Source organism: Struthio camelus, chromosome 2, assembly GCF_040807025.1.
Source record: "Struthio camelus isolate bStrCam1 chromosome 2, bStrCam1.hap1, whole genome shotgun sequence".
Lineage (NCBI taxonomy): Eukaryota > Metazoa > Chordata > Aves > Struthioniformes > Struthionidae > Struthio > Struthio camelus.
This window is the reverse complement of record NC_090943.1, coordinates 59858489-59871621: the sequence shown is the minus strand read 5'-3', so window position 1 is coordinate 59871621 and position 13133 is coordinate 59858489. Positions and strand designations below refer to the sequence as shown.

Below are 13133 nucleotides of genomic sequence, written 5' to 3'. Positions count from 1 at the left end.
CCATCCAACCCAACAAGCCCTAAGGAATCCTTGCTTGCAGAACATGCTGGGCACTTGCTTTTTGAAAAATGATTCCTACCAAAACATGTAGGTTTGAGAACTTGAAAATCATTTTCAAAAATCACCAACCATTTTTGAAAACATGTAGGTTCTTGTGACATTTAAAGATAGGACTACTTTGGATGCAGAAGCAAACCACTATCAAGCCCTATTTTCTCTCTCTTCCATAACTTTTTTTCTCTTCTGACAAGTGCCAGCCCAGCCCCTTTGCCTTAGCCATGAAACAATGGCTGCATTTGCACTGTTCAAGGCTCGGCCTTTAATATCTCATCCATCTGCAACAGAAAGGACCCTGAATTTCATGGTCTTCTCTAATGTCGCTAATGTGACAAAGCAGTAATGTAATGACGTCCTATTCCTTGCCTAATATTTGCTAACTGTCACACAGCAACAGTCAGTTTGTGCACTGAAGATGACAGCGTAAGCTTCCTATCTGTAAGTTAAAAAAAAGACACTGATCATGAATTCTGCAGTACCCTTGGGTTCCCACTGAGTGATGTTGTGATGAATAATTCATTCCAAGAAGGGGTGAGAAAAAGAGGCTATGTGATCACAACTCGAAATAAAAACTGTCTCTCTTCTAGATGAGGAAAGCTAATGTTGCTTCTTTTATGTGCCCACAAACTACACCACTGATAACATCAGCCAGGAGGGAAGCATTCAAGAATAAGTCTGCTGCCGTTTTCTGAAGTTACTGTCAATTTTTACTGCAAGTCTTCCATTATTTGGAATCTCAATAGATTTTTATGACTGTCATTCCTTATAGCCTTATTCCTGCATGTTTTACAGCTGGTATTGGCTACCTTCCATTTTGTTGCACCATCTAAAACAGTAATCTTTAAAATGTATATTTTCACTAGGGCCATGGCTCATTTTCAGTGTTTTTTGTCTGTTTAGTTGTGGATTTTTTTTTTCCTTTTCCCTTTTGGCAGACAATAGCTACATCTACATTACTGTGTTAGACAACTCTAAGGTGGAGGCTGTAGCCAACTGTCTGACTGTGAATTCTAATTGCAGGACTACTTGCTGGGCTGGATCTGGGGTAGCCCAGTGGTAGTCGCCCCTAGGGGGGCTCACAGGTGAGCCCTGTGCTCTGGAATGCCCATCACGGCTTACTCACCTGCCACCTGGGCACTCTACCTCTTATTTGGCAATCGTTATCTTGGTTGCCCCCTGTGGTGATCTCGACAGACTATCGTTGAGCAAGCGATATAGCTAGGGACCTTTACAGAAGGCCCTTAACGCTATCTCTTGTAAGGGCAGATGAGATCTGTAAATTATCTCAACTCAAATCTGAGGCCAAGCTATATACAGAAGCGTTAGAGATAGCCAGTTCATGAGTGCCTGGTCTTTAGGCTGCTTTTGTGACTCATAGTCTCAGGATCAAGAAGCCAATATGCATTTCTGTATCAGCTATGAAAAGACAACTAGAAACATCCTCTTCCTCATTCAAGTTTAGAACTGGTAGATATTATGACAAAGCACATGGAAGCAAAGGAGAGGTTTATGCGGATGAAGACTTTTTACAACAGTCCCATAGGACAGCAGAAAATAGTATCTTGCAAGAGCAAGTTTACCCAGTGTAACCACATAGCTCTGAAATCCTCATGGTATCTAGATCAGATCTGTTGATATCTACATCAGATCTGTCTCAGCCCCTGACAACCCTTATTCCCAGTATCTTCTCTGCCAATCATCGCTATTCAAATTGTGTCACCAGGAAAGATAAATCTGTGTTTTCAAATTCATATTTCTGCTCAGAGTCCCTAGATAAGGGACTGCGGACAAAGGCAAATGAGGAAGGATTGATTGCTTTCCCTCATCAGCGGTGGAGCCATGTCAGATATCTGTGTTGTCATCACTACTTCAAGTTTACGTCCACTGCAGGTGTCTAGAAACAGATTATGGGCATGACAGTCACCTCTCAGAAAGGATGTTTCAATCAAAACCCTTTTACAAACAGGTGAGAAAAAGGGCTTTTTTTAAAAAAAAGGTAGACATTTGGTCAGAATGTCTGTTGTGAACTGAATCTGTCTTAAGCAGTCCATTTTTAGGTTCTCGCTAATAAAAGGAAGAACCTACTCTTGCTTTCCTTGTTGATAATGCTGGAAGCTGAGTTACACAATAATTGCCGGGAACCTGGTGAAACTGCCAACTTACTTAGAAAACAGAAACATGCAAAACAATTAGAACCCTTCCCCTCTACCCCCCGATGTTTTCTTCCTGGCAACTATGAGCCACAGCAATACTTCAGCTTTTCCAATAGCAAATTCAGCCTTTTACAAAATTTTCTTTTTTCTGCCTTTGCCCCCCAGCAGGACACTGTATTATGTACTCATGAAAACTCCTTTCATTTCCATCAAAGACTTGTCCTATGCACCTATGTAATTCAACTGTTCTGTAACAAATATTTTCATTAAGATTAGAAGGCTCCAAATGAGATCAAGACATTTTATTAGAACATGGCAGATATAAAGACTGAAAAGGACTTTTCTTCCTAGTAATGTTTCTCAAATACCTTTCCTTTTCTTCAATACCTTACCATGGCCTTAGTTTACGGAAGTGCATATCTAGGAAAGGTGAGAGAAAAATTTTACAGGTTTTCATACATTAAGAGGAGGAATATGGGCTTTGTGGTTTTTTGCTGGAATGAGAAATAAAAGATTCATAGAGCATCAGGTATGAAATTGCTACTATCTATATATCTTTAGGGGAGTTATGGATTTTTGAAACAGCAGGAACCTTTTTTTCTGCAAGAGTAGGGGCCTGAGGAGATTCCAAGCTGTGCCAAACTTTTTGCAAAAGTTCCCTGAATTACAACTGCTAGTGCAAACTTTGCAAGACTGGCCAAGAAATTCATGGAACCTAAAGACAGTAAAGTTTACATTGAGACTAATTATAAAAGGGTATACTTAAGTTTACATAAATAGGCTTTTTCCATAGTCAAAGAACAAAGTGAAAATAACATTTCTGGCAGTTTTTGAAAAAGTTACATCAGAACATCAGGATCCAAAAGGGTTACGGCTCTCCAGCTGTCCAGAGGTCAACTAAACTTAGGAACGGCTACATGGATGTGGTCTTTCTGTTGCTGTGGTCAGATTTTGTCTGCTCTTTGTACTTCAGTACCAACATACTCAAAGGAAGTCAGGAATTTCAACATAAATGCAAACCTGTCTATAAAAACCAGCTATTGCTTCAAGGCGAAAGGCCCACTCAAGAAAAGGGATTTGTCTAATGATTGATTATGTATTTGTTTGGATAACAGCAGAAAAGAGGGCACAAGGGGAAGGAGAGACCACAAAAATTTTTAGTGATGGCTCAAAATTTGATGTTTTTACTAGATTTCTTAAAGAAATTACTGTAAAACACTTTACAAGAAATGAGTAGTGGATGGACCCCTAAAAGATAACAGAGGACCCAAATTTTATAGTTGATCTGCAGCGGCCAGTGGATAGACGGATAACAAACAAGAAGTTAAATCTATATTCTCTGGCTAGCCCAATCCAGTAATCACCTACCATGCTGTTTTAGTCACAGTGCATTACTCTGTATATAACTATCACTTGGTACAAAATGGCTCTTAGAACCTGAGATGATACATGACAGCACACTCTACAGAGGACATGGTAGACTGCCTCAACAAAACTGCCAAGAAACTATCATTAAGAGCAACTTGTTTCTCACAGGGTGCCTGGCTCTACAAACAGCATCAGACTCCCATCTCATTTGTGTGGTGGATCAGCTGTCCCCTTGTCTGAACCTTACTGGCTAGAGACGAGATGGTTCCTGTTGATAGGCGAGATGTGAATGAATGGAGACCATGGACTTCCCTCACTGTAAGGAACATCACTGGAATAATGGGGTGAGCAACCAGCCACCCCTGTGCCTGGCCCTGGAGGGCTCCCAGTTCAGAAAACCCACAGAATTAGTGGCTTTGGAAGAGAGTGCCGGAAAGCTCTGGGTGCTAAGCACCAGAGCGGGAGAAGAACTTTTCATTTTCCTCTAGAAAATGTTTAGTTCTGTTGAAAGAAATGGTTACCTGCTGGGAGTATTCTTGAAAGGAAACTATATGCTGAAAATCTGAATAAAAGAATGATTACAGATCCCTGGGATACTGAGGGAAGATAGCAGGTGCCGTGATTAGCTGTAGGGAAGCCTTGTGGAGGCTAACGTTTCCTGGCCAGTGAATTACACAGGCTGTATCTACATTAGCGAGTCATGTGGTGCTATAGGAGCAGATCTGGACAGCAAAGCAGCTGGTGCTGTGGACCTGATGACTACATCCAGACATGCTGCAAGGTTTTTATTGTGCACTAACTCCAAGCCTGTCCCCTGGATTGAACTCCCATTACTGGCTGAAAAATGTCAGGTGCACACCTGGAGCACATCACTCGGCTTAGTTTCATCTGAAAGTAATCCAGTCCATGTGCTTTGAGACGTCTTAGTAGTAAGTCACGAAGAGAACCATAACAACATGTTAAGTATTCTGAGAGCTAAATGATGTACCATCAGTCTTTGTTCTAGTCAGTAGTAAGTCAATAGGGTTCTCCTCTCATTTGCACGTATTTTATGTGGTCAGCTCCTGTAGATTAACACTCACAGAGACATAGATCCGAATCAAAGATACACAGCATCAGCTGACTTGTTCACTCTCTTACACCATCTCAGCAACTTGAATATAGGCTTGAATCTACACTATTGCTGTCATCTTGGAGGAAGATCTGAAAACACTGTTGTAAATGCCACCGAAGAGGTTTCAGACTTCTTTTTAGTCCCTGCTTCCTCGCAGTGCCAAGAATGGTTTTGCATACACAGACGATTCATTTTCTTAACATGAACAGATCATGTGGGGATTTTGTACATGACTTACATATGGTGAAGAATGAAGGCACATGCTAATGCTGCCCCAGCAGAATACATCTGTATCCATTTATAGGACAGTATAACCATTTCTAGAGCTTAGGAATAATTTTCATAGAAAGTCATGTGATAATGAGGATCAATTCCTACTTTTTTATTTTCACTAGTATTATTTGCAGCCCTGAATATGGATCAGCTCTCAATAACACTAAGGAAGCTGTTGAAATAAACAGAATATGTCCACTTACATTGATTAGACAGAGTTAAGTACAAGCTGAGTCATTTAAAAACAGTCAATATAACTCATGAAAGTAGGTAAATTAAAACAGAGGTGACAGGAAGGATTAGGCTCTTGATTTGCAGTTGAATAAGTGATATAATTAAACAGAAAATGTATTTGCGATAGCTATCATGCCATAGGGACAATACGAGCAGAGGTAAATCTGAAAAGGCTGTAAATTACTTTTGATGGATCAAGACAGATTCAGTCTTTTATCTGAACATCTCATTAGTGGGTTTTTCGTTTCAAATGCTCCAGTGAACCAATTACATTCTTAATGCACTCACCACTCTCCATCTCTATTATTCTGCTCCCCATTCAAAAAACTCCCATACATGTCACTATTGTCCCATACGACACTACTTGTCTGAATGACCGGATAAGCTTGTGGGGGAACTCCAGTTTCTTAAGCTTGCTACGGTACTCATCAATGACAACCTAAAACATTGCAGTGTCACTACTGTAGGGCACAGAGCTCCACTGCTGCTGAAGGCTGGGGCACTGCTACAAATACTCCTAGAGAGTCTGTTGCTCTGGATCCACCAGTGACCACAGAGTGCCAGAGCCAACGTGGTACCTTATTCGGGCATGGTACAATGTTTCTTATCCTGTAGTAAAAGGGGTGTTTGTGCTGCTGTTCTGAGGTTTGATCCAGCTCTCTCTACTGAATTCCTCAGTTGGATAGGACCTTCAGTGAGTTGACTTCCTCGATTTTTCCTTCAGGAGTGCTCTCCCACTCTAATGGAAATAGAGGAGAGGAAAAAGCTCCTTCCCATTTATTTCATATGTTCTATAAAATTCAGAGTTACTGGTTAATCAGACCATCATAAATTCTTCTCCCGTGGCTTAAAATAGTCCTGCAAGATGTCTCTTTATTAATGGCGAATTTCAGCACTAAGACATCAGAAATTTAAAAGAACTTCTGGAAAAATCAAGTCCAAACAAATGCTTCAACAGTCGGTTAGGATTCTTCTTCATCCCTCACATATTGTCTAGAAATTTATTACTACAGCAAAGAGTGAAAATATTTGAGCTCATGAGCACTAAAATATATGACTAGCAAGACTGTTACAGCCTCCTGGGTGCAAGCTGCAATTACAATGTATTTCTTCTACAATAATATATTCAAACAATCTATTCTTTTTTCTCACCTTAATCCATTTCCTGAAAGAAATGAAGCTGTCTTAGGCCTTCACATTTCAACCATCACCAGATATTAAAAAAACTACAGCTTCAAAATCACAGCTCTTCCATATAGCTGAGCTACACCTGTTTTAACACTTTGCTTTGGCGTATGTGCAGAAATGTTGTATAGCGAAGCTACCACTCACAAGGCTTCACCTAGTTCCAAAGAAGCCTTTGGCAAAACTCACACTAAATTTAGGCTCTAGATTTCACTGGGCCCATGTTGGTCTTACATTTAGGTGTGAAGGTCTTTCTGTTTCTGCAGCTGATTCTTTTGCATTTGCCAGTGGAAGGGGGGAAAATGTTATCTAAGTTAAATAAAGCAAATAGCTCAAATCAGGGAGATGTTCCTGTTGCTTTTTTTTCAGTTTGGACTTGTCGTGAAATCAGGCAATAATTTTGTGAGATCACAGTGTTATGGTCAGCCTCTAGTGCTCTCAATACTGCATCAAAATCAAACCAAAACCAACCTGTTGCTAGTTTAAATTCACACTCTTGATTCAAAGCCTCTTGAATGGTTTAAGTTTGTACTGGAAAGATTCATCCTTGATCAAGCATCCTTTGCACCACTCTAGTTTTGTGTGACATCATGTATCACCCATCTTATCTGCAGCCAACATAAGGCTTCAAGAGAAGCACAGAGCTAGCATAAACCCCAGGTTGCATACTCTGGCTACTTTGACAAAATGTCCGTCAGATCCCGTACTGCTCAGTGATCTGTCTCAGATCCAGCTTTTATGATCACAGAATCAGTGGCTGAGTTACAAATCTGCAGCATAGAAAAGAAGTCACAAACTGGCACTTAGACTGCCAATTGCATTTATATCATCTTGGCACTCTTGCAGCCAGCATCCAAACCCCGCGTTTCTAGTGCTGATGACTGTCTTCACTACAGAAGCCCTCGCTTCCCAAACGGCCTCCCTCTGGTCTTTTGATGGCCTGCTCGTAGCCCCCAACTCCTTCCTGCTTCTGATTTTGTTTTGAAGAGATAGATTATGTGAGAACTTATTCAAGTACAATATTTTTGAAAGGTTGTAGGTTGTCTGAGGTGACAAGAGAGCGAGGTGACAGAGACTGTCTGAGGTGACAGAGAGTAAAGTTACACACGGGAAAATACCATACTTCCATTTATCAGATCTGACACATTAACTAAGATCTGTTAAATGCTCTTGCAATAGAGTACTGAACACCACTGCTTATACAGATCAATTTGTTCATCACTGAAATGCAGCTATCTTCAGAAGCAGCCACCCAAAACATTATTTTGTGCCTCAGCTGTAAATTTGTAACAGGACAGGTAAAGAAAGAAAACAGGAAGGTGAAGAGAGCTGAGATGGTTTGTATCCTAGTGACGGGCTCAGACAATATGAGACAATACGGAAATAGTATCATTATTCTAATAGCAATATTAGAAGAAATATGATCAATATTCTCCTCTCCCCATTCTCCCAGATAAGCAAAATTTTTGAGAAAAGAACACTTCCTTCAGATTTTTGTTGCGTTTTACCTCAAGTTAATGTGGTAAGACAACAGGCCTGCTACACTCCTGCAGTTTTGTGAACGGCCCCAGCAAGATGTCTACTTAAGGAATGTATAGGCATAATGTGGAACCTTAATTCTGACTCCAAAACAGTTCACATCAGACTAAGTTCCACTGAAGTCAAACAGCGACGCTCTGGGACATTTTTGGTCTCTGACACCAGCACACCTGGACGGGAGGTGCAGCAGCCATGGCCACTTTCACTGTCCAACTTGGGAGAGGGAGTGACCATTTTTTTGTTTCTGGACAGCATAGGTATCTTCCATCCTGTGGACTCTTCCCAGTGCAATAAGTTTTAAAAGATAAAGTAAAAGCTATAAATTAGTCTGGGAGGACTCTCTCCTCTTGAAGCTAGGCTACAGTGCAGACAAGAAAGTAAAAGCAATGAAGTTAGAAGGGGTATGGCCCTGTCAGCTACTGAGTAGGGCATTAACCCAACACTACGGTTAGTTTCTGATTCTTGGTGTCTGGGTTGTTTCTGTTTTTATCCAGTTGCTATCTAAAGCTTACCCACAGCATCACTGTCGTCTGCAATGGACATCTTTTAATGAGCATGAAATCTGCTCCCCTCACCTGCCTTCTATTCGAAAAGGAGGGCAGAGCAACCAACAGCCCTGAGAAGAGGAACCTCCTGAGTCATGGCTAATCACTGGGTATCAGATGTGATGGAGCTGGTCAAACCTGACACTTAAAGCCAGATGTAAGTACAAGGTGGAAACAAGTACTACAGTCAGGGCAAGACGAAATCAGGAACCCTGTTATTCGTATACTAAAGAGAGTCACAGGCCCACGCCTTGTCCATGACTGTCCACAGTTCTTGGCACAGTTCTGGCCTGTACAGACAAAACACTCTCCCAGACAATTGCCAGGTGTGGCACAGGGGTCAATATAGGCAAGGGAGCGCTCCAAGGAAACAGTTTGCATGCAGTCACTGTGTTTCAGAGCATGGGAGAGTTTAACCGCATGCATTCAAGCTGTCCAGTGTCAGCTGGCTTCCAAGAACTGACCTATTTTATTTATCGGTACAGATGTAGCCAAAGAAAGCACCAAATAGAAAGTCAAACCAGGAGTAAGAAAACAAGCGGAACTATTAACTACAATTCAGCAGTAAATTCCCTATCTGAAGACATTTCTATTGTGGGGACTTTCCAGACCTTTTTTTTCTTTTTTTTTCTTTTTTTTTTTTTGTAGCTGCCTATCTCTCCTCAATGATGCTGTGGAGGCCTAGGCACCGTCAGTAACTAGTTCAGATCTTTCCCAAAATACTTATCACTCATCAGTACTACACACTGCAATATTCTGCACTCTGGCTTAGCAGAACCTGATCTTATGCTTCTATAAACACATGAAAATACAGAGAAATATCACAAAATGACCCTGTTCTACCACAGCAAGATACCACCTGGACTGTGAACTGCCTCAGTGAGCAATCCTCCAATCCTCAATGTGATGGCTCTTTAGCCTCACACAGAGCCCTGTTGCAGGTGTCAAAATGTCACACACTATTCTTATCTCTTCGTAAGAAATTTGCATTTGCTTATGTCCTCTTGTAAAAAAAGCACTACAAAACAGATCAGTGGAATAGCTCTGATTCAGGATAACTTGTGCTGAACAGTATTTGAACGGCTTATGAAACGAAGAAGGTCATCAATATTACATTTGACATGGATGAAAATTGGCTGAGGTATCATGGTGCTCCTGGAGTGCTGTTATAAAGCAGGTGGTTATTATGCAAATAGACAACCTAGTAAGTATATGAGGGGGAGTATCAGAGTGTATTAACATCTCCAAGCAAATGAATCATTTTCTCTTAGTCTGTAGGATTTTGTTTTGGTGGGGAGCCCCTACAAAACTGAGGCAACTCTTTTACTTCTGAATTTGCCTAAAGGTAATCAAGAGCATAAATAAAGATTCCAGCGGGCAGATATTTCTATTGCATAAACTGTTTTATTTCCCTATTCCAGACTGTTCCAAGTAAGTATAGCAGCCATATATCATTCAATTAAAAAAAAGACCATCTGGCTTCCACTGACACATAGAGATTACATAGTGACAGAAAATCTCAGGAAAGAATCATCCCTCTGAAATAATTCATTGCCTAAAATATTGTTGGGGGAAAAACCCTAGCGACTGATCCATTTAATGAAACGGCTGCGATTCCTCAACGATTTTCACTCCATAGATTCACATCCATCAGTGAAAAGGGTGGACAGAAGAATGACCACCACCACAATTCAGCAAGAGTTTGCAGTCTTCCTCCTTCCCTTGCTGCATAAAGGGACAAAGGAGAAGAAAATCAGGCCTAGGGACTTCAGTGCAATAAAAACCAACATATGCTTTTCAGTGTTAAAAAAGACTTCAGATTAGCTGATGTGGGTAGACTGCAAGCCAACTGTATGCAGTTAACTTCTCTGTATCAGCTGAAGAGACGGTAGAAACTGGACATGGGAATAACAACATGGGAGTTGTTTTAGACTCCTTAGCTGCTAACAGGCTAACAACAAAAAAAGAGAAGCAGTCAAGAAACCATGGGGCTGAACTGGAGCTGGAAGCCAGCTGTGCTCTTGTTTTCCTGTGTCCGTAATTAGGCCATTTCATTGTTTCTCCTTTTCTCATTGCAAAACTCTGTTGGGAAAACAAATGTCAGCCCACAAACTCAGCTATACTGCATGGCCTGAGGAGAAGAGACTCCTAACATTTTATCACGGTCACATTCTTACTCTTTCGCTATTTTATCTTCTAGCAATGCAAAAGGACCTTATAGTGAGAGCAAGCTGCACTGATTCGGAGTTTTCTTTGTTAAGAGCAGTACTGAGTGCATCTAAAAAATCCTGTTCTCAGCCTCCTTCAGCACAGCTGATACATTCCCCCCTCCGAATGAAAACAGCTTGTGTGCCACCTCAGCAGTTAATTTCTGGCTGCTACAGTGTGGTGGAACCACAGCCATATATCCTGTGCCTCACTTTGAGCGTCAAGTCCTGGCATTCACACTGTCTATCCACTCACATGCACTGTGACACATAAAATAAGTTTCCCCTTTGTGTTTCCTCACCTCTAGGCCTGTGTCTTTTGCATTTTACTAAAACACCTCTGCCATACCCCTGATCCTACACGTCAGTTCTAGCTCCTCAGCTTGACCTGGGATGCCTTAGCCAGATACGTCTGATGCTTGGAGCAAGAGAGAAGTTGCAGCTGGACAGATGTCTCATGACAGAGCTTTCCACTTAAGTCCTGCTAGAAGGCACATTTCTTGAACTAGCTCTGAGTTGTGTTCCCACTCGCCATATAACCTCCTCTGCATAGGCGCACATGCCGTATAACCCGATGTGCTACCTAACTTCTAGACCATCCTCTGCAAGGAAGGAGTATTCAGTGATATTTTTCCCATCTTTCCCCACTCATGCTTCCACAGTTATGCAGTTTGACCTAATTATCCCTAAACTACTTTGTAATTTGCATTTAATTTGAATAATTTTATATTGTCTATTTATTTACTTTTACTCTTTCGTGGAGATATTGGTCTGACGGTACAAGAGTAAATCACTTGTGAGCCTTTGCGTCAGGCTCCTTTAATTCTGAAGAGACTTTTCATCCTTTGCTGTCTGTTGCCATTTGGGGTGTAATTTAAAAACAGCAGGCAACAATTGAACTCTCAGATCTCATTAATACCTACTAAGCTCTTTCTACAAGGAGCAGCAGATCACAGAGTATATCTTCAAGGTGATGGGCAAATGTGCCAAAGTTGCCTTTAATTTATATTACCACTGGCATTTTTTAGTCATACACACAGATTCTTTTTATTTGCATGCTGTACTTACTCTGCTTCACATAACGTCTCCTCTCCTTGTAAAAACACTGCGATAATCTAGAGCAGCGTTTCCAACTATGCAAGGTTATTTTTCAGTTCTGGATTATGCCTACCTTCAACAATTAACAACTTGATAAATTACATCCCTGAAATGCAACATGTACTTCAGAGAAAGAAAGTAAAATTCCTCTTTGTAGTGAATTAAGCCTTCTACATTAAGATAAGATGTCATGAAATACATCAAGTGCAGTTCGGTCAACAACTACTTAACCAAGAAAGGATTTCATGAAAAATCCAGGAGATATTGCTAGAGTCATTTCCATGCTGTAAGGAAAGGTCGCGCACACACACACAAACTGCTTACCTCTCCTTGCCAGATAGGGTTGACAGTATTACACATGATCTTAGATCTCTTCTCCTGTCCATGATGAGGAAGTGCTGGGAAGATGCTATGCTTTCCAGGCTGGATGGAAATCTTCAGATAAGGATCTGGATTGAAAAACATTCCTTTCTTCAGACCAAAAGCCTGGAAATCTGAAAGAAGGTAAATAATCTGATTATTTTTCACGTCCCTGTTAGCTCTCTAAAAGGTCAGGAGAACCAAACATGGAATTGCTGAGGATTTCAAATAATTTGGCAGGAATATAAAAAAACCTTCATGCTTCTTGTGAGGTAGTATAAAGCTAAACCATAATAATCTTGCAGTATAGAATTTACCAAGGATTATATAATGAAATTGTAAATTTTACAACCTGATTGTGCAGGGAAATGTGGCTTCTATAACACCATTTATACAACTAAATAAAAGTGATCTGCTGATTTTTCCAAGGTGCTGAGCACTTGCTCAGCCTGACTCCAGTGACAGGATTACTCTGAAAACAAGATGCATTCATCTAATCACAGAGACATGGCATTAGGTACCCAATGTACGTCACCTGGGTTTTAATTTTCTCTTTCTATGAAACTTAGTTGTTAGACCTTTTTTTTTTTCCTACGAGAAAAGTCATTTTACTACCTTTTTCTCCTCCACTTTAAAATGTTTCCTTCCCTACATGGGTTAGCTTTCCCTGGACTACCTCAGGAAAACTCAGGCATATATTGCACAAGTTTTGAGCAGGCCTTTTTAGCTGCAGAACTCCTAAGGAGTGTAACATGAGTCATGCAAAAAAAACCCGCAGGCACTTATCTCAAAATTTATCCAAAAGGTCCTGAAGACAGACACACAGTCTGCTATGATTTTTCCCTGTGAAGACAATGAAATGCAGTCTACAGGTATCTCATTAATTTTGGCTCAACAGAAGCTACAAACTGAAGCCCTTGGCTTTCTCTTTTTCCAGATTCCTTTCTAAGCTTTCTTTGGAAAATATAAGCCCTTGTTTTTATTAGTGAGTTCAGTAGCT

The 13133-nt window shown here is 40.7% G+C and overlaps 1 protein-coding gene across 8 annotated transcripts in view; it reads right to left on the bottom strand.

The window, feature by feature from the left end:
* HECW1 (HECT, C2 and WW domain containing E3 ubiquitin protein ligase 1) overlaps positions 1-13133 on the bottom strand; it is a 308997-nt gene that overhangs the window by 85945 nt on the left and 209919 nt on the right. For all 8 annotated transcript variants that reach the window (XM_068935996.1, XM_068935991.1, XM_068935998.1 and 5 more), the window contains one exon: positions 12098-12267. In XM_068935996.1, coding sequence (XP_068792097.1) covers positions 12098-12267 — 170 coding nt within the window. The remainder of the gene's footprint in view (positions 1-12097; positions 12268-13133) is intronic.